This window comes from Triticum urartu, chromosome 7A, assembly GCF_056163025.1.
Source record: "Triticum urartu cultivar PI428250 chromosome 7A, HENAU_Tu73, whole genome shotgun sequence".
Classification (NCBI taxonomy): domain Eukaryota; kingdom Viridiplantae; phylum Streptophyta; class Magnoliopsida; order Poales; family Poaceae; genus Triticum; species Triticum urartu.
Window position 1 is genome coordinate 312796968 of NC_141879.1, and position 27221 is coordinate 312824188.

At 43.2% G+C, this 27221-nt stretch overlaps 1 protein-coding gene and 1 long non-coding RNA gene across 13 annotated transcripts; one reads left to right on the forward strand and one right to left on the reverse strand.

The window, feature by feature from the left end:
• Positions 1-685: 685 nt before the first annotated feature.
• Positions 686-3247, reverse strand: VAMP727 (vesicle-associated membrane protein 727). Of its 5 annotated transcripts, none has more exons than XM_048685047.2 (7): positions 3093-3205; positions 2953-2980; positions 2619-2865; positions 2306-2507; positions 2091-2211; positions 1204-1266; positions 686-1103 (listed from the first exon to the last, which is right to left on the reverse strand). In XM_048685047.2, exons 3-7 carry the CDS (start codon positions 2815-2817, stop codon positions 960-962), a joined length of 729 nt encoding a protein of 242 aa, XP_048541004.1. In that variant the 5' UTR covers positions 2818-2865; positions 2953-2980; positions 3093-3205; the 3' UTR covers positions 686-959. The 5 variants fall into 5 exon arrangements, with proteins under 5 accessions (XP_048541004.1, XP_048541007.1, XP_048541001.1 ...); XM_048685050.2 differs by having other exon boundaries at positions 2953-2996; positions 3093-3175; XM_048685044.2 differs by lacking the exon at positions 2953-2980 and having other exon boundaries at positions 3093-3247.
• A 13206-nt stretch (positions 3248-16453) lies between these two features.
• On the forward strand, positions 16454-26697 carry LOC147959438 (uncharacterized). 8 transcript variants are annotated; one of them, XR_015611675.1, is made up of 13 exons: positions 16454-16808; positions 17045-18255; positions 18772-19094; positions 19431-21182; positions 21902-22023; positions 22141-22252; positions 23315-23454; positions 24006-24323; positions 24988-25057; positions 25139-25189; positions 26073-26156; positions 26264-26321; positions 26407-26697. It is a non-coding gene; the product is annotated as an uncharacterized LOC147959438 (long non-coding RNA). The 8 variants fall into 8 exon arrangements; XR_015611677.1 differs by having other exon boundaries at positions 23315-23386; XR_015611678.1 differs by lacking the exon at positions 23315-23454 and having other exon boundaries at positions 24006-24107; positions 24221-24323; positions 26407-26696.
• Positions 26698-27221: the final 524 nt, after the last annotated feature.

A 27221-nucleotide genomic window follows, 5' to 3' on the forward strand; every position in this document is an offset into this window, starting at 1 on the left:
CGACGGACAAAGCTTAGACCCGTGAACTAGAACGTACAACCATCCTATGACCAATTGGATGTCTCATGAGAACTGACCGTCGCTCGGGTGGCTAGCAACGCGGGTGCACTCACTGCCCACCAGCACTCAAGTCCTGGACTGGTGTTCTTCACAAAGGTTGATGTCACCAGCGAGGGTTCGAGTCTCTCATCCCCTATATAAGACACGGTGGAGTCCCCCATCTGTTCACTTTCACTTTCTTTTTGGGAGTAAGGGTCAGCTCCCTCGATACCGCGATGCATATACTCATTAAAAAAATGAACACAAGGAAGGTGCCATCAAGCGCCAAAGTTTCATTCAACTCATAAGCAGAATACAGCATGAATTACAAAATCCTGCAGCTGAAAGGCGAGGAGATTGCAGAAAGGGGCAAGAACTGTTGCCATGAGTAGAAGAAGTACAGTAGAAAACAGGTTCTGTTCTTGAATTGAGAACCTGATGAGCACAACTATAGGCAATGCCATTAGTATTCCTAGAGATATGGTAGGTAGACAGCATGCATATGACCGGAGGTATCCTGCAGAAAATTGCTGATAGGCGCTCGACTTCTCCAAGTTATACTCATAATTTTAATATGAAATCCCAAATACACCACCGTGATATATCTTTGGCGCTAGGTGCAACATGGATCGTCGTCAAGAGGATCTGAGCAAAGCAAGGTCCAGGCAATAAGCTTGTATTTCAGAATGTACATATAATCGAGTGACGTCCCCCTCTCTCATAAAGCTTACACAAGTACTCCAGATCCCTATGGTCTTATGGAACATAAGGATGGTCTATGAGGAATTAAGGGTCTCACACCACATAACTGTGTTCGGAACATAGCGAAAGCATAATTTGGTGGTCATTATATGCACATGACACGGTAAACAGAACATCAAATGACAAGGAAAAAAGGGCAAATGAAGACTCTGAACTCTCTAGCACTTGAAGCCCCTGCAAACCATTAGCCAGAGGATGAGGATCAAAAATGCGATGCCACCACCGACCATCAGCTTAAACCTCAGGTTCTGAAGCCACATCTTGCGCCTGAGCTCTCTGCCATGCCTATGGAAGCTGTCGGCCTGAAGTAAATTTAACAATGCAATCCTCAGTCAAAGTTGCTTACACATATAGGATTTTAAACAAGAGGATACATGTACACAAGGCTTGTTATATCCATACCTGCGACTGTAAGGTTTCGGTCTTGCCCACCAAAAGTTCAATCTTCTCGCCACGATCTAATATCTAAGGAATGTCCAGCACAGTCAAAGTAAAGTCAATGACATGAAATATATGAAGCATGAAAAAGAACTGTTGAATTGATGATTTCAGTTAGATGATATGAAGTTGTGGCTATTTTCCGCTTTGCATTGCTTGATCTCTTGCAAAACGGTAACTGAACAGGGCACTAGACTTGGATCTTTGCACATCCACCCATAATAATATATGCCCCAGGACATTGCAGTTTGCTTGCCTTACGTGCAGAGTGAAGATATATATGAAATAAATATTAAGAAACCTCAAAGAAAGGCATAAAATCAATGGATAGATTAAAGAACACAGCGTAACTTTGTCAGAGGAACATCGATTGTATATAATCCCTTGCCAGGAAACGGTATATCTTCAAATAAAATAGAGGACAAGATCCAATAATTACTGTTCATATTGTACTAAATCTCATCACCACCTATCACTGCCTATTTTAAGAGTACTTATTTTCATTTGAAAGTGCATCAACTCCAGCTCACAGTAATATTAATGAAGTATTACTGTAAGACATAGTTTCTGCACAAAAGCACATGTTACTTTTATGAGACCCATGTACTTAAAAATGCTAAAATATAAAAACAGCACGTTTATATCACACCCTTGTACAGCAAACTGTACATAAAAGAACATGTGATAGTCCCTAGTTAGCTTTATATTCCACTTAAACAGTACAGATTAAAATTCCAGTGTACAGTGTAATAGATTTAGAAATTTGAGATAACTGAGACTAAATTTCCCAACAGGGAAGTGTGTGCAACAGACCATCGCTCCGGATAGAACATGTTGGTTTAAATGCATACCTTCTCGATGTTGTCCATCATGATCCCTTTAACCTCTGAAAGATGTGATTTCACCTTAGAGAGCTTGCTAATTTCCTCTGGATGATTAATACAATACTGCATGTGATCCTTCAACCTTGGCCTGAACTCAGGACAGAGAGAAAATAATAAGAAGCACTTCCATGGTAATGAGAACACCAAAGTATATATAACCCAACAAGCAAACAATTCCATACCCGAATTCCCGGTCAAGATTGTAGGCGATGCTAAACCGGTCCTCAAACAGGAAATCGTCCTCATCCGCATCATCAGCAAGCGGGTGTTGTCCCTCCTCATCGATACTGGACCCATACCTCTGCATGAAGTCTTCCCTAACCCTCTCTAGGAACACAAACGGCACGCTCCTTCCCAACGCCTCTTCGGCCACCACAAGAAACACTACACACATCCGAAGTCAACTCAACAGGTTCGAGCGACACTGACACCGCACATGCTTTTCACAAGCAGGCTTGCAGATGCAGTGAACAAAAGAGGGATTCGTGAGCATACCAAAACCACGGTCAACGAGGAAGTTGAAGGTGTGGCCATCGCAGGAGTAGGTGGACCTGGTGCTGTTGGAGGGCAGCTTCTGGAGGCACTGCACGGCGATGGTGCTGAAGTTGCCGGAGAAGGCCGTGTGCTCGGCCAGCACCACGGAGCCCTTGGCCACGAAGCTGTATATCAGCGTTTGCTTGCTACCACCGTTCATGGCTCCTCCTCCCTCTTCTACCTCCCGAAATTAGCCACCGCAGAAGCCCTAATTCCCAACAGCACTAATCAGCACAAAGATTGGCACGAAACAGGAATCGTATAATTTGGTACCGCGTGGCACCCAGAAACTAACCTCGATTGACCCAGATTGATGGGGAATACTAACACAGGATTTCACTCAAACCAAAATATGAATCGGATCAGATCTCGGGGTGGGGGATCAAACTCGAAGTGAAGGCGGACAGGGAGCTTCGAGGCGGGGTAGGGGAGTACCTTGTAGAGGCTCGTCTAGCGCAGGGGTTGGCCGTCCTCCTCCTCCTCCCCCTCGCAGTGAACGTGAATCGACCGGAAGAGGGCGCAGCGGTTGCGGGTCTATTCCGTCTTGTTGCGTTGCCTTAGTTGAGAGTTAAGTTACTTGTTTGCCCTTCCCGTGGAGACAAAGGCAACGACACGTTTTTCTTTTTTTTTGAAAAGGACGGCAACGACAAGGTTGTGGCAGGGTGACATAGAGCATCTCTTGCACATCCACTAAAATTCAAAACCTTAAATTTAGTTTGCTGTACGTGCTAAATTGATTTTACGGATTGGAACCTCTTCAGCCGGAACAGAAGCAAAAAGAATTTGTTCGGTTGAAACTTCTTCAACGGTACTGCATAATTCAAAAAAAAAAAATCACACAAGAATTTGTTTGAGATCATCACAAACGAAGACGAGTTCATCACATACCAAAAGGATTCTTACATTATCGAACGGATTACATAGTAATAATCTTTTCCTATCTTTTCCTAATTCTAATCTCTCCCTATATATATATACATATATATATATACATATATATATATATATATATATATCTTTTCTCTTTTCCTAATAATAAAGCAGTTATTGTTTCTGATCGTCCATCATTAATACTTTTGCAGAAAAGCCCCTAAAATTTATACGAATAAACTCACAGTCCGATCAAGTCAACGCGAACAGCCACGAGCGATAGAAAAATAAAACTCCCGATCGCATCTCCACCTCCAGCGCGCCGCCACCCTCTGCCGCGAGGCGCCGGCCCCAGCCCCGCCGCAGCGCGCCGCCCCCGCCTACCCTGCCGGCACTCCTAACCCAATTGCCCCCCACGCCTGTGGCGTTCTACCGCCAGCGACACCCCACGCTGCGGCCGTTGCCGGCACGCATACCCGCGGGCCTCCGTCTCCCCTGCTGCCGCCGCTGCCCCGCTCGTCCAGCGGGCCGGCCCCGTCCATGGTGCGCAGGGGCTACCCACGCCCTCCCACGCTCGCGCGCGCCTCCTTCTGCCCTTCCGCCGCAGATGACGCCGCGTCCTGCAGCTCCACGGATACGTCCTCCACCCTGCCGACTTCTTTGAGCCTGATGCGACCCCGATGGTGGCCGCGCCCTGCAAGAGCCCGCTGCTGCTCGGCCCGACGTCCTGCCGTGGCGAGCGCTTGACATTATTGTGTAGGCCCTAGTATAATAGGCATGACTCTAGGACACATCCCCCGCTCTCATTCCATGACCTTTATTTGAACAAACCGTCCCTACACGTGTCACCGCCTATCCTCCTTCTGGCCTTCCCCGATCATGGCTGAGTTATCCATCTAGTCACATCACGTCTAGACATTATCAATGCCAAGGGGATGAGCTTGACCACCTCACGACATATTTGTCGTTTAACCCTGCCAGGGAAAGGGGATGTTTAAACCAATCTCTTGTGCGGGAGATGATGGCCGCCATCCGTGGGTCCCTCTCCGCACATGTTTCATACACCATGCCTCATACTTTCAGTCGCTCTGCACATGTCCCATCATGCCTGCTTCACATCACACATGCTTGCAACTAATATATTATTACACAAAAACACATTAAATGGCTATAAATAATGGAGTTGACAAAATATCGCTATCCTAGTCATGTTCATACACTAAAATGGCAGACCAATAACTCATTCATAGGAAATTGATCCCCAACAACAGAAATTTCATGATTCTTACATAATTCTGATTTTTGGACCCTTAAATCAACCACAAAAAAGTGCTTACCAGGAAAAAAAATTAAAATAGTGCTTACCAGACATACAAACTTTAGCGTTTCTTATTGAAGTGGCGCTAGATTGGTAGCATTTGTTGGCCTTTGGCAAATCAAACACATTGGAAGTTCAACTCATTTTTATTGAAACCATTGCCATTGTGATTTTGAAAACTCGACAACATGGAAGATTCCAACCATGCGTTGCTACACCTTAGAAAATGTAGCTTTGCAAATAATATTTACAAAACAGTGATGAATTAGCATCTGAAGCTCTCTCCTTGTACTCGACAAGAGAAACACTAAGCATCATTGGTAAAATATGAATCAACGCATGTGTCAGATCCGTCTCAAGTTTCACCTTTTCCTGCTCTTCCAGTGAGCAAAAAGGCATGTGCATTTGCCTCAGAGTAACAAAATTACAGCCTTTAAATCGAGCTAAGACCTATAATGATTATTAATAATGTAGTCCCACCTAATTCTCCTGTACATATCATGTTAACTAAGTAACGGTACACATATGCAAATATATAATATAAAAATTTAACCAACAAATAATGATATAGTCTTACATTTAGCGAAATGTTAAAAAATAGCATAAATCATAGCTGATAACAATATAATAAATTCTTGTGAATGATACTTTGGCAGTACATGGGAACCTGAGATCGTATTTACCCGTGACATAATAAAATCCCTCAGAAGAATATTTCTGAAAAAAATTACATACTATGCACATTCATATGGAAAAGGATCACTCAACATCACCAGCTAGCTAGTAAAAATGCATGAGGAGAAAAATCTGAAAATAAGTAAATTATTTGAAAGAACTTTTCCCCGTTCTTTAACAATAAGAACAATCATGGTGACATATTAGAGCTTATTCAGGACATCTAATTTTTTTACTGAAGAAAGTGGTACATGTTTCAGCAAACTTGTTGAATTATGCATACCATTATGTGTGTCATCTCGACCTACAATGCTTGGCGAGGATAAGCAGGCCTACCACAAAGTCTGCGGTGGTGGCCGCGAGAGCGACGATCGGGTTGCCCATGGTGCGGCCCTAAGCTACAGAACACGCCCACGACTTTGCCGCCTCCACCGGAGAGGGTGCGGCAGTAGCCGCTTGTAGGGTATAGACGTGCTCGTCGCACGGGATCACCTGGGGAAGTATCGGTCCAAGGAGGTGTGTGCCCCATCCACCGCTTGAAGGAATGTACATGAAAAGATTTAATTTTCCAGGACTGAGCTTTCACGACAAAACATTGTGAAGTGAGCAGGAGCACTAAACAGGGTGATCATCCCACCTTGATGCAACAACTTGGGGCAGATTGGTAGCACTTTGGTACACACCATTGACTACCAACCTATGCGAGTCAATCTCGTGCCATCCAACTTGAATGATCAAGGCACAAGAGGAAAGAACAGACGTCTATCATGCAACGAACACACCAAACAAAATTAAATCTCTCCATCAGTGTTCTTACCTTGTCATGTCCGCCAGGCCGGTTTAGGTTGGGCTTTCACTTTCACGCGAGGCAGCATGGCCCTCCCTGCAGATCTCGATGCGCCGTTCTATTCTTCAGGAGTCGTGTCCGATCCAAAATTTTAGCAGCCATCGCCGCCTTCTTTTTGTTCGTGAGGGAGATTTGGCAATCGACATGATGGGCAGGCCGGGTCACTTGGCCAAAGGCTAGTGTTGGTTCTGGAACCACGGCCGATGGTGGAAGCACGCGTGCCGCGGGGCTCCTCTCTTGCTCTGCTTTGATGCTCAGACTCGACGTAGACAGATCGACCTATCGGCGATGTGGCCGATACAGCCGTTAAGAGAAGTAGGCCGACAGGCTATGTGTCGCCTGACAAAGAGCAGGAAGACGATGGCCTTGACGCCACCACGCACGCCTCCCAGAACCACCTCAGTGTCATTCTCCCAACACGGAGACAGCGGATTCCAGCGATTTTTGTCGAGGCCTCGAGGGCATCCATCGTCGGCACCGGCACCTCGCTCGTCCTATTCGCTCGTTAGGCAGTTGCATGAAGATCGAGCTTGATCATCCAGTGCCCCCCGTCCTCCCTCTCCTTCAGATTCACCATGAACTCGATTCGCTGATTGGCAATTAGTGCGAGGGTTTTCGGCGGCGAGGCGGGCAGCGTGGTTTGTCAGGCCATAGGTTGATTGCCGCGACTTCATGCTTGGCCCAGCCAACATTGCAGGGTCCATCAAAGCCACTTTGAACACGTACGTGCAAACTGTTGGTCAGGAATCCTCCTGTTGGTCTCGTATATATATGGAAACGCAAGACATCCGATCTGATTGAGATTTTGATCTGGAGTCCCTTATTATCACACCTGTTGTGTCTCTTTTTGTTTCCAATGGAGATGCCAGTTTCCAAAAACTGCTATTTGAAGATGTTTTTTTTCTAGTTCGTGAAACGTTTTTTTGGTTTTTCAATTCCTTTGCACGTACTTGAAACAGAAACCAAGATCGAGGGGATAAACACGTTTTTTTTTATTTTTACCAACTACGAAGGTACAAAAAAAGAAGATGACGGTGAACCCACGGAGTCAATCCATACTTTATTATTAGGGAGAGATATATCTTTCCTCTTTTCCTAATAATAAAGCAGTTATTGTTTCTGATCGTCCGTCATTAGTACTTTTGCAGAAAAGCCCCTGAAGTTTATACAAATAAACTCGCAGTCCGATCAAGTCAACGCGAACAGCCACGAGTGATAGAAAAATAAAACTCCCAATCACATCTCCACCTCCAGCGCGCCGCCACCCTCTGCCGCGAGGCGCCGACGCCAGCCCCGCCGCAGCGCGCCGCCCCCGCCTACCCTGCCGGCACTCCTAACCCAATTGCCCCCCACGCCTGTGGCGTTCTACCGCCAGCGACACCCCACGCTGCGGCCGTTGCCGGCACGCATACCCGCGGGCCTCCGTCTCCCCTGCTGCCGCCGCTGCCCCGCTCGTCCAGCGGGCCGGCCCCGTCCATGGTGCGCAGGGGCTACCCACGCCCTCCCACGCCCGCGCGCGCCTCCTTCTGCCCTTCCGCCGCGGATGAAGCCGCGTCCTGCAGCTCCACGGATACGTCCTCCACCCTGCCGACTTCTCTGAGCCTGATGCGATCCCGATGGTGGCCGCGCCCTGCGAGAGCCCGCTGCTGCTCGGCCCGACGTCCTGCTGTGGCGAGCGCTTGTCGTCGGAGCTCTGGTCGTCGGTTCCACAGTCGGGCGGTTCCACATGGGGGCGCCTATCCCGTTGTGCACTGATCACTTAATTTGGCTCTCTCGAGGTGCCCGGCTCCGGCTGCGAAGATGATGGCGGCGCCTAGGCCACAGCAGCCACATGGGATGAAACTAGCAGAGATGAAGAAGGCGGCGGTCGTTGGGAGGAGAAAGGTTGCCGGGAAGCTGGAGGACATGCACCAGCTGCGGCTGCTCATTTATCTATCTGAATTTTCTGCAATTCAGATCCACCAAGGAAGAGATGGACGAGGCCGTGTTGCTCCTTGCATCTATCCGAATTGCTATATGAAAATGAGAGTTACTGGTGATATTGACCAGATTGGAAATTGGGAGCTTTTCATATAGCAATTCAGATAGATGTTCTTGCTGACTATATATGAATTGCTATAAGTGGGGTGGGGGTGAAGATGTTCTTGCTGTCTATATATGAAATGAAAAACCTGATGAAGATCCTTCCGAGGTAAGGTTCTTTTTGACTGTTCGTTCTTTGAACTATTTTTCCGTCTCCTTATATTCATGTCTTAGTTCTTGTTGGGCTGTATATGTGTGAATCTGGCCCACATGGCCCATGTAAACCAGTATATGTATTGTACAGACTAGAGAGGAAGAGAGTTATCCAGAAATTTCCCAAACCCACCACACTTCATGGTGTCAGAGCACAGGCGGGAGGCGATGCTGGGTTCTGTAGGTCGCTGGCGGTGAATCGGCAGCGGGGGGAGGAGCTCCGGGCACCCAGGGTGGTTGTTGGCGCGCGTGTGCTGCGCGGGGCACTGGAGGCGGGACCGGTGGCGGTAGAGGCGCGCCTGGAGAGGGCCGGCGGGCGCGGCTGCGTGCGAGCGCGCGGGCTGCCTGCGGAGCGCCTGGAGGGGATTGGAGGCTACAGGCGGCACTGCTCTCTCCCGTGAAAAGGTGCGCGCGCGCGAAGTGCTCCTGGTGCTGCGGGTGCTACTGTGTGTGGCAGAGGGCAGAGGAAGGAGGCGGCTGCGCCAGGGGAGAGGCCAAGTACTGGCTGGTTTGCTGCTTGTGCGGCTGGCTTGCTGCTGCTGGAGAAAGACTGAGAATAGTCTGCAGTTGCTGCGGCTTGCTGTTGGTGCGGCAGAGGGTGCTCTTTGCACTGCTGCTACTTGTGGCTGCTGTGTGCTGGAACTGCTGTTGTTTGCAGAGGAGAAGGAGGAAGATGCTGTTGTTGCTGCTTGCAAGTGTTGCTGCTGACTCTGTTGCTGCTGGTGGTGTACTACAGTGGAGTTAGCAGAGAAGAGGAGGTAAGAGCTCCTGGATTGATTTGGTGCTGCTGTGTGAGGGGCTGCTAGATAGCGTACTGAGGAAGAAGGAAAGTTCTTGCTTGCTGTGATTGAGGCAAGACATGGGAGAAAATCAGGGACTCGAGAAGGCAATTGAAAAATTGGCTGAGCTCCTAACAGCCAAGGTAGGAGCTGCAGCATCTCTAAATAATGCAATTGTTCCTCACATTGAGCCAATTCAGAAAATTGACTTGATGCCAAATGAAATTAAGCTGGAAGGCGTTAAGAATTATTTGAGCTGGTCAAGAAGGGCGCTACTCATCTTGAGGACTAAAGGGTTTGAGGGCTTTGTCAGTGGTGAGGCAGAGGAGCCAGGAGACAAGAAAACTTCAGAATGGAGGACATGGAGCAGTACTAACTCTTTGATAGTGGCATGGTTGTTGAACTCCTTATCTCCAACCATTGCTGCAACTGTTGAGACTATCTCAACTGCTACTGAGGTATGGAAAAATCTCTCAAAATTGTACTCAGGTGAAGGGAATGTGATGTTAATAGCTGAAACAGAGGAGAGAGTTGGTGAACTCAGACAAGGGGAAAATTCTGTGATGGAGTATGTTGCTGAACTGCAGCGTTTGTGGGCTGATTTAGATCACTATGATCCTCTGGATTTGCCACATGCAGATTGCATAGCAGCTGCTAGAAAATGGATTGAACGCAGACGAGTGATGCAGTTTCTCAAAGGATTGAACTCTGAATTTGAGGCGAGACGTGCTACTTTATTTCATCAACCTACTCTACCTGCCTTAGAGGATGCCATAGCAACAATGGCACAGGAGGAGGTCCGATTAAAGTTGATGAAGAACAATACAACGACTCCATCTCATCCAGCCTTCATAGCAACCGACTATAAGAGCAGAGAGTGCTTCAACTGCGGTGAGAAGGGTCGTTTGATTCGTTCTTGCACGGCTCCATGTAGGAACATGCGTGGAAGGGGGAGAGGATATAACCGAGGTGGATTAAGGGGAGGCTGAGGCCAGGGATACAAGTGTTGGAGTCCCAGCGAGCGGAGAACATTTGTGAGCATGGATGTGACATTCAGGGAGTCTGAACCGTTTTATGGAGAAAAAACGGATCTCAGCTCGTTATTTGACTTCGACTCTCCTAGCATGAGTGGTGCTAGTCGAGAGGGCGGGAGTGAACCACCAAGGACAAAGGAAGATGAACCACCGAGAGTTGTGGTTAGCTCAATTCCATGTCATGCAAGGGAAGAGAGATGGAGAAAGCCAAATGAGGAAGAAAATCTAAGGGTGTATACCAGGAGGCAACCTATGACTGAAGAGAAATGGAGAAAGCCAAATGAGGAAGAAAATTTAAGGGTGTATACCAGGAGGCAACTACAAGATGAGCAGCAACAACAACAATCTCCAATAGCAAGTGACACACATGTGCAGGGGGAGCAACAGGCTCCAACAAGTGTTGAAATTGTTGAATTGTCTGATGGTGAGACATGTGCCACTCCAACTCCATCTAATGTAAACGATTCAATGAACTTGCCTATTGCCTGGAGGAAAGGAACCCGAGTTGGAGCTGGAAAACCTCCAGAGAGGTATGGTTTTGAGCATGACATAGTTAATTACGTATCATATACATCTCTGTCTCCGAGATACAAAGCATTCATTGCATCATTGCAATCTGTGGTGACTCCAAGAGATTGGAAAATGGCAAAGCAGGATCCAAAGTGGTACGAGGCAATGTTGGAGGAAATGAGAGCACTTGAAAAGAACAAGACATGGGATATTGTACCTCTTCCAGCAGGAAAACGACTGGTTAGCTGTAAATGGGTGTATACTGTGAAGCAGACTCCTGAAGGAAGGGTAGAAAGATACAAGGCAAGGTTAGTGGCTAGGGGCTATAGTCAGACATACGGGATTGATTATGATGAGACTTTTGCACCTGTCGCAAAGATGGGCACAGTGAGAACCTTAATTTCTTGTGCCACTAACTTTGGTTGGGCTTTGCATCAGTTAGATGTAAAGAATGCATTCCTGCATGGTGATTTACATGAGGAAGTTTACATGGAGATTCCACCTGGTTTCTCAAAGCCCGAGACATCAAGAAAGGTATGCAAGTTAAGGAACTCTTTGTATGGCCTCAAACAGTCTCCATGAGCATGGTTTGATAGATTCAGACGTGCTGTGTGCAATATGGGATATAAACAGTGCAATGGGGATCATACAGTATTCTACCGACACTCAAATTGTCAGATTACAATCCTTGCGGTGTATGTGGATGATATTATAATCACCGGAGATGATGATGTGGAAATATCACGACTGAAGAAGAGCCTGAGCAAGGAGTTTGAGGTAAAGGATTTAGGCCAACTGAAGTACTTTCTTGGTATAGAAATTGCTAGATCCCCTAAAGGAATTGTTCTGTCACAACGGAAGTATGCTCTCGACTTGCTTAGTGATACAAGCATGCTTGGGTGTAGGCCTGCTTCAACACCTATTGACCAGAATCATAAGTTATGTGCTGAATCTGGGGAACCAGTGGATAAGGAGAAGTACCAGAGACTTGTTGGAAGGCTCATCTACCTATGTCATACACGACCCGATATCTCATATGCAGTGAGTGTGGTGAGCAGATACATGCATGATCCTAGGAGTGGACACTTAGAGGCTGTCTATCGAATCCTCCGATATCTGAAGGGTAATCCAGGAAGGGGGCTATGGTTTAAGAAGAATGGGCATCTTAATATAGATGGATACTGTGATGCAGACTGGGGAAGTTGTTTGGATGACAGAAGATCAACTTCTGGTTATTGTGTGTTTGTTGGGGGAAACTTGGTGTCATGGCGAAGTAAGAAGCAGCCAGTGGTGTCCAAATCAACAGCTGAAGCTGAATATAGAGCTATTTCACAAGGCTTGAGTGAGATATTATGGGTAAGAAATCTTCTCTCTGAGTTAAAGGTAATAAGGAAGGATCCCCTAAGGTTATGGTGTGATAATAAATCAGCTATCAGCATTGCTAATAATCCAGTTCAGCATGACAGAACCAAGCATGTCGAGATAGACCGCTTCTTCATCAAGGAGAAGTTAGATGATGGCATAATCAGGATAAGTTATGTGAGCTCTAGAGAACAAGTGGCTGATTGTTTAACTAAGGGTTTAAGTGTCAAGGAGTGTAATTCTGCGTGTGACAAGACGGGAATGATAGATATCTATCACCCATCTTGAGGGGGAGTGTTGGGCTGTATATGTGTGAATCTGGCCCACATGGCCCATGTAAACCAGTATATGTATTGTACAGACTAGAGAGGAAGAGAGTTATCCAGAAATTTCCCAAACCCACCACACTTCAGTTCTATTTTTTATGTAGGCGTTTCAGATGTACCTCTTCTCGCACTGAACAGGGCCATCAATGGAGCAGTCAAAGAAGCAACACTGCAGTAGCAAAAACAAATCATACGTGGCACTCTCCCAGTATGCGTGCCCAGTATATTTCAAAATGGTAGTAGCTTCTTGTTCTTCAGAAAGTAAATGTAAACATCTGTTGTAAGATTCCAGTACATGTAAGATTTTTATATGAGATAGTAGCTGTGTTATATTTACAAAACAAGGTTCTGTACTCCTAAGTCTAATGATTTGTGCCTCACGTCTGAATTCAGGTAAAGGCAACCGCTGCTAGCTTCTCTGCCACAGGTGCGAAACCAAACGTAATCCTTTGCCGAAAACAATTGTACTAAGCAGTAACACAATCACCTTTAGGTAGGGGTGAAGGCAGCAGTCAATGGGTCATCTCCATACTCCAGGTTCAGCACTAATTACTGTTTGATTAGTGTGGTATTGCCGAAAACAATAGTACCAAGCACTAACACAATCGCCTGAGTATATTACATGGGTATAGCACTGATTACTATTTGACTAGCATCAGGTTTTGAATGTAAGACATTCAAAGTCGGGCTGTAAACTCATTGGGGTCGTTTCTTATCATCAATGGGGACTGCATGTTTTGAACAGACCATTTTTATCCCATATCCAATAGTTCTGATGGCAAATAGACACTGCTTTACTTTAACTTTTTTGTATGGAGGTGTCCTTTTAGTAAGTTAGGAAATTGGAAGTGGTATGTTGCTGTTGCATTTCTAACACTAAAAGTTGTACTTGATAATGATACCAGGTGGCATCTTGAGTATGTGTTATTTTCTTGAAATAATCACCATTGTTTTGTCACTTGGTCTTTATCTTAAAAGATGGAGTACATATTGGCATACACTAGAACATAGTAACAGGCTTGACGATCAAAACATCTGTATTAGCTAAAACCAGATGGACAGTGAGTTTATATAAAAAAGAATTGTATCCCCATCTGCTTCTCCTGTTCATTGTATCCACAGATTCGGTAAATCAGCGTATTGTCTGCTTCTCATGTCCAGACTTGGTAGTTCACATCATACTTGCCAGCTGTGTATAACTGACTGCTATTTGATAGCCCCGTTTACATGATAGATGAGGCAAGGGCCAAGGAGAGGGGAATTGAGGACCAGAAAGCATAGGAACAGATTTTGCCGCATCAGCCGAGACGATAACCAATGGATAAAAACAGAAAAGAGGGAAAAGAAGCGGAGGATAAAGAGTTGACCAATGATCCGATCCGTCTTCACTTCAAGGGTAACCCTGTACTTAATCCTAAGATCATAGGTTGATGTTTGGATTGAGAATTACTGTCCGGTTAAGGCAACTGCTAATTAGAATCTGAATACAAAGGTTTTAAAATCAAAACTAGGTATAAACAGTTTAGAATTTGATATAGCAGTAAAAGCAAAGTTGTAGAGCATCTGAAGGAGGCAGTAGTCTGTACTCCCTCCGTCCCACAATGTAAGAATATTTTACAAGCAAGGCAGTAGACAGTACTACTGAATGTTGATTCCTCTTTACATAAGTGTAAGTGCATGATTGGTTTTGAGAAATAGTTTTATGCGTTATTTTGATATTCGCGTCTCTCCTGATCTGCTTGTAGTAGAAACAAATTAGTTGGTGTGGGTTCCCTATATTTTAGTGCTAACTACTATCTATATCTCGTGGTAACAACATATGTTAGTCAGCTGGGTGCCCATATATTATCCATAACTACTGGAGCTTTTACACTGAATTATTGTGATGAGCATGAAATGGCAGTCCATTAAATTCATTGTATGATAGTGTTCTCGCACATATTTTTCTATGTTGTCTCCTCCCCAACCCACGTTTGGGTATTGCTAAATGTTGGCGAAAATTGTTTCCTTCGTGTTCCGTCTATCGATCATTATCCACCTGAGACGAGAGGGACACGAACTGCCTTAATCTGCAGCATGAGACCGCTCGATTTTCCAGAGAATCGTTGGAATTAGAACAAGCTCATAACAGGATAACGTGGAATACACACACGCACGCGCGTCGCACATGCCCGTGCACACACACATGGTGGGAGGGATGGAACGGGTGCACGATATTGTGAAATACGGAGTAGTTCTTTTCATCGTTGTAAAATATTATTATGCTTTAATCAATGTGTATATATACAATAATTTTTCAATCCATGGCTACTGCCAAACGCCCCGTCCAAATAAAACGCAATCAATCTGCACATATCGCGCGATGCAACTAAAAAGAAAGATCGCCAGATGTGCAACTGAGGGTGGTGGAAATCTTGAACTGGGGAGGAGGAGATAATTTGATGAAGGAGAAAAACAAGAAGAAAAGGAAGAAAATAAATAATAAAGAAGAATAATAAAATGTCCATGAGAAATAGTCCCACCTTGCCCTGTTAAATCAATTCTCATCACTTTATATACGTTTTAAAGTTCTTTGTAACATCAAGCAGCCACCTCATGAAATATAAACAATGAGCTGAGAAAGAGAAAGGAAGCGAAACCATGATCCTGAAAGAAAGGAAACGAAACACCATGCTCGGACACGTCAACGACGAGACGCGGGGCTGCTCGGACACAGTGGCGCGAAGATGCGTTGATGCAGTCCTGCACGCCGGAGTTATAGGCAGACACGGCAAGGACGACACCGGGCTGCTCGGACACAGTGGCACGAAGACGTGTCCATGCAATCCTGCACGCCGGAGTTGTAGGTGGACATGGCATGAACGAGACGCTGGGCTGCGCCGGAGTTGTAGGCGGACACGGCGGTGAAGACACATGTTGATGCAGTATTGCACGCCGGAGCTCGTAGGCTGTTGTGGCATTGACCACCCATCAACCCACGTACAAACTTTGATTTGCTGCCTAAACACGCACGTACACCAATGGCCTAGATACAACTTCTAATCATCTGCTTCTCCAATTGATTTTCCCATCCATCCAAAGCATTCCTTTTCTTATTTTGCCTAAAGTTCTTAATTAAAAAATAGTACATCAAACCGCAAAAAAAAAACATCAGGATGATCCCTCTTAGTTCATTATTAAAAATAGACAATTAGCTGCCTAGAATCATCTTATGTGCATATATCGGTCAGTCATAAGCATTTCTCTAACCAAAAATCCAAAAGTACCAATGTGCATTCTCTGTGAAGAATTTTTACTTCGCTATTTCCTGTGTGTATATATAAAACAAATGGCTATTTTTTTGGAGATCGTGTTATTGTGCAGCAAGTTTGTGCTCTTATGCATAATTACTTCTTCTAGCGAACGTGGTATTATGGATTGTGCTTCTTTTACGTAAATGTTGTAGTTAAAATATGCACATGTCTAACCATTTTCCCAAAACAATTGAATAATAAGAACCAGTATTTTCTCCCGTTGCAAAGCACGAGCATTTGTGCTAGTATATATATATATACATATATACACACACACATACACACACACACACACACATATATATATATAATCCCTATCCCTATCTATCCCTAATTTTTCCCTTTTTCCCTACTAATAAAGCAATTACTGCTTCTGGTCGTACGTCGTCGACGCTTTGGCAAAAAGCCCCTCTGTTTTGTAGTATTCAACCTGCAGTCCTTTCTTAAGTGAGAAAACGTTTCGTTCAAACATTTTACAAATAAATCCTTATAGTTTACCATATTCAACCCACGGTCCTTTCTAAATTGAAAAAAAGCACGCCAGAAAACACACACGAGAACGGGCTCTCCTCTCCCTCGCCTCCCGATCCCAACCGCCAGGCGCTCGATCTGGTGCCGCGCCGGCCATCCGGGCGCGGCGTCGATGGATCTGGCGGCGGGTGCGGCGTCTTGCTCCGGTGGCAACGGTGTCCTGCTGATGCAAAGAGACCAGGGCGTGAGGGAGAGAGGAAGAAAGGAGGAGAAGGGGCACAAGGTGAGGGAGGCGGTCGCCGGCGGCGGCGGCTCCGGTGACCGGCCGGAGGGAAGGGAGAGGAACTCATGTTGAGGCGGCGCGGCTTGGTGCACGCTGGTTTCTCCGGATCGACCCCCTACTCAGATCTGCACGCCCCTGATGATTGGAGGTAGGGTAATCACTCTCCTCTTTAAAACTAGATCGTTTTCTTCTTTGGTCTGGAAAACATAAATCCTTAGACACCCAACGGTATGTTTCAACATGTTTTTAGCCTTGATTTGATGTAAAAAGGATCTAATTTCTCTTCCCGCTTATGTTCTGGATTTCATCTTTTCTCCTTTCTCTGATTTACTCATACACGACTCCTGACTTGCTGCATGTGGCTGCTGAATCTTCCTACTGCAGGTGTGCCTTTCACATGTTCGTTGAGTTGCAGCAACAAGGACAGATGGCCATCTTCACAGGTTATGCCCTTTACTGTAATTTGCATTCAGTTATGTGCAGTAATAATGCCATATTTGTTAGCCTACTAGCTGTTTCCAGATTTTTGTAGACATGATTGACTGCTTCTACACAAAAGGAGTTTGTCGAAAATAAGAGCAATCCCATTGTTGCTACAGAGCCCGAAGATTCTTTGCCTTTCTTTGAACTGTTTGAGTTTTTTCTTTCATATGGCTACAATTATTTGATTGGTCCATGTAGATTTAGGCAACATGAGATGAGCCGATGATATATATTGTAATATAGATGTCTATTGCTACAAGTGTTGATGTCTTGGTGATGGCAGGTTTTGCAAGTAATTGAAATGCTTTTTGAGTAGAGGATAATTAGAGATATAATGTTCTACCTGATCTTGAGGTATGTGAAAGTGAACTCGGTGATTTTGAGTAATTCTAAGAGTATACATCTCATCTATCAGGTATCCTTTTTTGAGTAATGCTGAGAGGATACATCTCATCTATGAGGAATTAATCCATCTCGTTTTCTCTGTGTTACCTTGTTCTACAAATGGCTAACTAGGTAATGATTATTGATAGCTAATGACATGAGGGAGAGGGGGACAAGCCCCTTTAGCTACTGCAATGCGGTTGTGCATACAAATGTGCTACTCATATTCCACTGTTAGACGAGCTAGGCGCGAGAAGCAGGTTCAGAATTCAGCTCCATTTGATTTACATTTAGATCATCTTGCTGCAACACCATCACTTTTCTTGATAGCAAACAACAATTTTTAGTAATCATATATAGCTTTTCTTTGGTTTGTTTATTCTATTATACCATAGATATCATGAGAAACTGTTAATCGCTTAAGGAGGGTGTTCTGTTCACTCAAAATCAACTGCCTAATGGTCTGATTAGTTTATGTATGTGAAAATTTATTTTAATAATTATAGTTGCAATTTCCAGTCAAGGCATATGTTCTTTTATACTTTTATAGTGAGTCTACAATAGGTTGAATAGATTCGATTTCTATTTCCTTTCCTTGTCGTCGTCCACTTAGGTTATAAGGGGAGCCAGAGAGGTGAGGGAGGTGACCAAAGCGGCAGCGGCCTTGGGGTGCCGAAGAAGAGTGCGTAGGAGGATGGAAAGGGGCTCTTATACGACGGCTGGAAGAGGTAACCTAGGATTTCGTGGTGCTCTACTCTATACCTCATGCTCGGATGATTGTACTTTTCGTTTTGACTGATCAATTGGGTTTAATTCTGTATGAGTTGGGTAGCAGCTTGAGCTCAAAAGGTTCTCTACTCTATCCAAATATTCTGCTAGATTTGATTAGAATTTGTGTTTATTAAAACATGCACCAAGAGGATCTAGGCCAAACAATGACAAATTATGCAGCTGCACCTAAACATCTTAATACCACAAGATGGTCACTATGGAACTACATAGCTTCGGCTCGTCACTGGTTACCATAATTTGTAATGTGGCGATTGATGGATGTGCGTAGATAGATTATATACCTACATGGTACTTTCTGGGTATGTGTATAGAGGAATCCCTCATGTATTTAGATTGTTTGCTTAACTATTACTCTTCTCTATTTTCCGACTTTGTGATAACTTAATATAAATTACATTTTGTTTTGAAATAAAAAGATATGTGATGGTAATTGTGTTGTGTTCTATCAACAGAACTATGCTCTCCTAAACCTGAATGGGCCAAAAGTGACAAGACAGACAGATCTAGCAGTCAATTATTCTTCAGTTTCGGTTGTGATGTTTCAACATGAGTTCAGAGCGTTAATGCTTTGCTGATGCGAGGAGGTGAAGTTGTATGCTACCAGAGTGCAGATATTTCTTGGTATGTTTGCTTTCAAGAAAAGATGGATGTGTGTTGTGACTGTGACAGATGGTTCTACTGGATATGTTGTTGGGTTTATAACAAGAAGCATTGGTAAGGATATCAAAATACAAGAGAATGCTGCAACGACCAAGGTGCCATATATATATCGAAGGTGCTCGCAAACTTCCTTCGACTGGTGTGGCCCTATTGCTTTCTTATTATAATGATAGTAGAGTTCAAAAGTTCTAGATGGCAGTGGTATATCAGTATCTTATTTCACTTTCATCGCTTCTATAAAAGCTAGATAAAATGATCTATATCACTAGAATCTATTGCCTTGCACATACTCCCTCTGTCCGGAATTATTTGTCGTAGAAATGGATGTATCTAGACATATTTTTAGTTCTAGATACATCCATTTCTGTGACAAGTAATTCGGGATGGAGGGAGTATTTGTCTACACAAACACTTGCATTCCTTTTTACACTGAATTTCCTTTTTGTTACAGGAGGATTCAGAATATGAAGTTACTGGAAACATTGTTGGAAGTGTTGGTCCTGAGAGCACAGAAAAGGATTCATCATTTCTTATAAAAACATTACAATTATTCAAAGAAGCTTTGATTAAGGAGGATGACACAAATGTTGCTGAGATTGAGGCCTTCTTACTTTGCATTGATGTCGATGATGAGAAGAACTCTCTTATGAGGAAAATCGTTGCTTTGAATTATTGATAACCGTGAGAGATCGTGTCTTGAGAGCAGGTGCAGAATCTGAATTCTACAGATTGAGAGCAGGTGCAGATTCTGAATTCTGCACACAGAAGACAGAACAGAGAGCTGGTGGCAAATGTGCAAGGGGAAGTTATGGAGAGCTTTCTTTGCTAGCTGAATAAGTCTATCAGGAGTCAAGGCCTGTTTTGTTGGAGGCTTGATGGAACTTGCCTGGCCTGATAAGTAACTGTGCGCGCGGTCGTCCTGGGTGCTTGGCTTGAGCTAGCATGCCGTGTTGTTATCTTGGTTGAGGCGGCTGGAGTTAGCAAGGTGATTAGTCAAGGGTCGTTGTCGATGCCATCTAAAAAATAGGTCTTAAAACTTCATATTTTCTCAGGAAAAATTCGTATGAATTAATGAATATCAGGCTACATTCAGGCGATATTGTTTGTCAGGCACAGCGCTCAGGGTAGCAACCACACATTTAAGTGAGCTTTTGTTGAAATGCGTTGGTACTTTAGTTTTTAGATTCTGTGATGATGGTATGCATAAATACATGAGCTCTTTCAACCAGTACCACATAGTATTAATGAGGTAACAGAAGCTTGCAATTCCATTATCCTGCATCTGCCCAAGTCTAGAAGGTCAGATAAGTTGTTCCGCAAGATAGACAACAATTTTTTATGAGTCATCACAGTGGGCCGAGAACTTGTTGATGAAGCCAATGATTGGGATGATCATAGTGATACGGCATCAGACGTAATGCTAGATTTAACCCCAGACAAATGGGCAAACATGAAAAGAGGAAAGATGTCAATGCATGAGCCAGAGGGTTCCAGTGGTGAATATTTTGGACCAGAAGTTATGGATGTTTGACGCGAAGAAGCCATTCTTTCCCATGTTTACATATAAGATATATCAGTACATCCCAATTGGTAGGGCCCCTCCACTGATAAGCTGGATATCCTTTTAACAAGTGGCTCGGAGAGAATAAAGCGTTAGATTTTATCATACTTTTACAGTTTAACATGTCAAAGAAGGGAGAGGAGACACCAGCAGATGGCAAGATGGATGAACTGTTGGACAGTGTTAGCCTTAATTACCTAATTCCTAATGAAGTGGAAAACTTTATGACCAGCATAGAAAATGTGCAACACTCTTCTTCTGAGCATGAAGGGCAGAATGATGATTTCGAAGCAAATATCATTGAGCAAGATGATGAACACATTGGAAAGATTTTACTAATCTTACTGTTGCATGCAAAGACATTGGTGATGTCATATCAGAAGACCCACAGAAGGTTTAGGTTTCCGAGGGCAGGCAGAAATAAGTGATAGCTATGCCGATATTCTAAATAATGGCAACACATATTATGTAAACATAGTTCTGCAGTATTTTCATTGTTTATCAGAGCTCAAAGAAATCTTAATAATTTGTGAAGACGTATGAGTGCTCGGGCTGATGTTCTATGGTTGATTTCGGAATGTGTAAGAGCAGGGCGAATGGTTCCTCAAGTGGGATCGTACTCTGAGGGGAATGGTTCCTCAAGTAAGTGTTGCTTTTCTATTCCAAAGCTAGGCTTTCCAGATAACCATTATCATATGAAAATTCATGATTTCTGATCACTTAGCTGTAATCCTATAGTGGAACAAGTACCGGAATTATTGCATGGCAATGGCACCTTAGTCTTTTCATGTCAAAGTAGATTTTCTGATGCGCTTGTGCCACCTATTACTATTAGTCTTACCTCATCCATGGTAATATTTTAACCTGCATATGAGTATCAGTTATATCTTTCTATCCGAAACAGCCTTCCAGCTACCCTTTCAAAGAAGTAAACTATGTGTGAATATATACCCTTTGTATACGCAACTTTAGAATATGAAGCCTCTTCTAACTTTACAGCATACATCCTCATTGATTTATCATTGATAAATCAACCTAGAGAGGATGATTCTATAGGGTTGCCTGATCTTTTATGATTGAACATAAGGAACAAATGAACAACTCAGTATTGAGTCTGAATAAGCAAAAATGTTGATCAGAAACACAATACCAAGTCATACACTCACAAACCAATTCTGGAAATGGAATTGTAGTGTAAACCAGTGTGATCCTTCACAACTTAATGATCAACATATATCCAATCGGAGTTTATTGTTCAGTATGGTTCGAGTCTTGTTGGTAGGCATTGTTCAATAGTCAACATAAGTCCAACATTGTATTTCGAATGATCAGTCTAACTTCTCCATTGAAACATGCGACAGATATTCAGTGAGCAAAAAGGGCAGTGGAAGGCAGCAACCCAACCCCAGGAGTTCCTTTGAACCCTTCAGCGTTAATACAATTATGCTTACACAGATCATGAGAAGTAGGATGCTATAAATGTGTAAGTTGATGTATGTGTGCAAACATATCACTCTGACAAAACCTTAGGAGTAGAGAGACATTCAAATTTGATATTTTTACACACAAGATTTATATGTTGTGTTTGTTTAAAATGCAGAATATTGGGCCATTTCCAGCCTCAACAAAGCAAACCTCCTTTTGTGGACGTTGGACTGAGATCAGCATTACAATATTGACCGCCAAGGAACTCTAATTGAAGAAACTGGAAGGTACTGATATACACTCTTGTACTAACAACAGCATTGCTTGATAAGCTGTCTTGTACCCCTTACTACCATTCGTGATGGTCTGCAAACTATGATTTATGAGCCAATATAAGTTTAAATAGTTGCTTCACTTGGCAGCACAGAAGGTGGTTTAGATTTTTTTTTGTTATATTCTAGTAATAAAGAAGAATGCCCAGAGCACAACTTATGCAGAGAGCAATTGATTAACTGTTATTTATCCAGTTAAACCAATTATGGTGCTTAACAAGTGATATGTTTGGATTTTGTTAGCATTTTGTTAAACTTAAACCGAACTCCAACCTACAAGCAAACTATCATGGGTTAATGTACTGGTAATAGTAGTTCACAAACTGCAATATCCAAAGGGGTTGTGTAGTTGCTTGTGTGCAAAACAGCATAATTATGTACAGTAGGCCTCAAAAGAATAACTATGGTTGTGCTACAGCTATGTGGTTTCAACACCTATTTTTGCTGTTAATTTGCGTAACATATTTCAAATTCATTGGACGTAGAAGGATAATTTTGTTACTCTCAGCCATTATTGTTGGTTACAAATAGAGTGACAAATTAAAGGCTCATTTCCCCTCAATAAGTGTTCCTTGCAAAATGATATTTTCCAATATAATTTAATTCATGGGCTTCTTTACATCAAATATATTGTGTACTGGGATGATGGAGTTGGTCTGTGTTTGCATTTCATAATGCTTTCTTAAGAGGCTTTTTATGACACCCGTACATAATTATGGTTGGCATTTTGAAGGATTGTTGTATTTGGTTACCTGTATTATAATTATTCTTGAGTGAATTAAATCAGAAGCTATTTTTATCAAAAAGCAGTTTTCTTTCCTATGAGGCTATGATGGCAATCATAATTTTGATAGTATACCTCAACCAAACATACTTTTGATAGTATACCTCAAGCAAACATAACAACTATTACAGTTTTAGAGAAGATAAAGATCCAGATTTGTTCATACCTAGAGGATCTCGCCTTCTTGATGCTCTTTGCTTACACAACGTACTCCTTGGGAAGTTTTCCTCCAGGTCTGGCTGTTGTGATGGCCGAAGGAAGAGCAGGGAGGGGGGAGGGATGGCAAAGGAGGTTCACATATATAGGTAGGCCATGGAGGATAACTGGCTAGCAGATCATGGCCTAATCTAGCACTACCATATATACCTGATAGGTGCAGATCTATTTCCTTTTTCCATCAAATGCACACCAGTTAATAAATTAGGCATTGAGGGATGGCACAGGAGGTTACCATATATTGGTAGGCCATGCAGGGGAAGGCTGGGTAGCAGATATCTTTCCTTCTTTCAGATATATACTTATGTATCGTGCATATATCATTCCTTTTTTCATCAAACGCACAACTCTTAATAAATTAGAAAAGATGTCAGAAACGCACAACTTATCATTGATTGCATGCCACTAAGTTACTGCTTAGTTTATATGAGGTATAAAATTTTCCCATATAAAAACAAAATATCTTATTTGCCTATTTAAATATTTGATCTATTTTTAATATTGTTCAATTTGAAGAGGTAAACATGAACTTTCTATATAATTCATGTGTATTTAATCAGTTCAACGTGTACTATAAATCAAGTTCAGTTAAAAACAATTAATGATAAATATTTTGTTTCTGAAAGATGGCAATTAACAGCCTTCTGATTTTGTTGTTTGCACATTCAAATGACAGATGCACCTAATGCATCATCTATCTTTTGCAAGGTCGGCATCGACCGAGTATGAGCGGCTGTAGGTCACAAGGGGGCGTGGAACTGATGCAGGCCATCTGTGACAGAGCAGACTACAGCGACTTTGCATAGCTAGGTACATACTCTACACGACTACATGGTAGCAACTTGAAGAAAATTATTCCTTTTTGCTTCCAAGACCAGATATCGTCCTCGCTGGTGTATTGAGGCGCCGTGACCCGGCCTCAGTCGCAGGGCCAGGGCGAAGCCGTATCCCCGACGCCCAAGACACGGCCACGGTGGTGTAGCCTGTGGTGAGACATACCAGACTCTAACGACTTTGCCGAGCCAGGTACACCCTCTACAGGACTACACGGTAGCAACTTGAATTTTTTTTTGACTTGATTAGTATAGTAGCTTAGTAGTAGTAGGTTCCAATACTTGCAAGGTCATGTCGAACATTCGTAGCACCGGATATGCAAGCCTAGGATTATATATGCGTGGGGATCTGTGATATTGTGATTGGTCTTATATATGTTAAGCTTTATGATATTTGCACAAACTGTATAAGACAAACTGACTGTTTGATTTGTTAATGTTTCTTTGACGAGCGAAGCAAAATGCATCATTGTCTTGGTTGGCTATGATCCAATTAGCCAATCCAAAATTCATATATCTCTACTCCTAGTAAAACAGTACCAGGCTAGTCTGTTTAGTAATAAGAGCCATAGAGATTATGGTTTTCCAAATAATTTATAACAAACACCATGAAATTAATTAAATGAGAACCAAAACCTATATTGCTTGATGATTTCCTCATTTGAAATATTAATAATGCTAACCTCAATTATGGTATAATTGCATTGATTAAAAAAAACAATGGCGTTAAGCAAATGTATAAGTTCAAATGTTTTTGGGTTTTGATTATCAGTCTCTATTTTTAATCAAAATTCTAATGAATATACTATATTGTCGTGGCGGCTCATTGATTTCCCTGTTCAAATTTCTGTTTTCAGTGCAAATGTGTTTGTTGATCAACTAAACTTGGTGAATGTACAATCAGGGGGAGCCTTGAAGCCTTCTCATGTAAGAGTATGCTCAAATAAATTTTGATAAGTGAGTCCATTACATCATTCTAATAGTGTCAAGTTACACTTTAATTTGCAGGCAAAGCATGCAGCAAATTATCGTTGGATTTCAGAAATACTTGAATATGAGGTACATACTTTCCATCACCCTATGATTTACGACAAATGCTTTTATTTTAGTGCTGATGTTGCTAAGTAGGCATTGATGTGATAGTTACATATAGTTCGTATTGCCAAATATATAGTTCGTGACTTCATTGGACGCCTTGAGCTTGCCAGCCAGGCAGGGAAGTAGTTTTAGGCGGGAAACAGTCTTCTCGTGGGAAACAGAGATGCTGTTGGCGCCAACAAGTAAAAGGGGGGAAAGAGAGGGAGAGAAACAACCCCCAATCCACACACACATCCTCCTCCTTCTCTGTAACCTCTCATCAACACTAGTAGAAAAAGGGTCAATCGTGAAGCACATTAGTGCCGGTTTGTATTTGAGCTGGCACTAATGTATACATTAGTGCCGGTTCCAACGGCTAGCCGGGCCGCTTTCATTAGTACCGGTTCGTGGCTAACCTTTAGCACCGGTTCGTGCCACGAACCGGTACTAATGAGAGTGGTGGCAGGATGTTGCCAGAGTGGGGCCCCTCCAGCACCTTTAGTACCGGTTCGTGCCACGAACCGGTACTAAAGGTCGTCCTATATAAACCCTTCGTCCACCAGCACTCTGTTCTTCCCCCTTTCCCCTCTCTGGCCCTCTCCTCTGTTCTTCCCTTCTTCCTCTCGAGTTCATCACAAAATTTGCCCAAAATTTGTCAAGATTTGAAGGCCCTCATCCATTCAAATGATCACAAAGGTTAGCAACTTTGTCCTTTCATCTCTCATTGCTAGATTAGCTCTTGCATTGGTTTATATAGTGATTAATTTGTGAGTTTAGTAATTTGGGAGGATATATATATATATGTGCTAGTATTTGATTTATATGCAATTTGAGGTCAAAAATAACACTTAGTTTGCATATGTAGGTGTGGTTTACTTAGTGCCTTCTAAATCTCCATCGTAGCCACCGTCGATCGCCCGCACCGTCCCGTCGCCGGCACCACCTTGTGGTGAGCCTCTTGTTCATGAAATTTTATATAAAAATTGATGTTTGTGATTTGGATATATAGTTACTCGTATAATTATCTTACCCGTACGTTGTTTGTTATACATATAGTGCCATGGTTTTGATATCCGTCCCCGTCGGCCCTAGTCCTTGTTATGATTCGGATGTGGTATGTATATTCTCTTTTAAAACTAGTTGCATTTTGTGTTTATGACAAATTATGCCCATCAAGTTGACATAGAAATTTTTTCTAGGAGGTATCTGAACCTGAAATTCCAACCGACCCTATTGCTGAGAGGTTAAATTTAGTTGAAAGAGAAAACGAGTACTTGAAAGAAAAATTGAAAAGAATTGAGGGGGAGAAGATGGAATTGGAGTTGCATGTTGCCGATGTCGTCGATGATCACAAGATCAAGATGGAGAAAATGCGCTTGAAGATTAGAAAGATTAGAAAATATGCCATCGATAGTGAGGCTTGGTATCATTATGCTGTTGGATCCATTGTTACCTTAGTTGCGATCTTGATCGTATTTGTTGTTGCATTTAAATGCTTTAGCTAGAGAGTTATTTGTTTGTTGCATTTAAGTGTTGTATGAACTTTATGTATGAACTTGTATTAATTTGGTCTATTCGGTGTTGTGTAATGAAGATGAGCCGGCAATGGATGTACGATGACCGATGCTCTCCCCAGTTCGTTGAGGGCGTGCGTACTTTTCTGCTTGCGGCTGAGGCAAACAAGCGGGCGGATGGTTTTATGCCTTGTCCATGTGCTCGCTGTAAGAATGGTCACAATTACTCTACGTCAAGAACCATTCACGTCCACCTGTTTAAGACCGGTTTCATGCCCCATTATAATGTTTGGACCAAGCACGGAGAAAGAGGGGTTATGATGGAAGACAATGAAGAAGAAGAGGACGACGACAGCTATCCTGGCCATGGGTTCCCTGAATACGATGATACAACAATGGGGGAAGAAGCTGAGCCGGTAATGCGGGAAGAAGCTGAGCCGGCAATGCGGGAAGAAGCTGAAGAAGAGGCATCAGATGAGCCCGTTGATGATCTAGGTCGG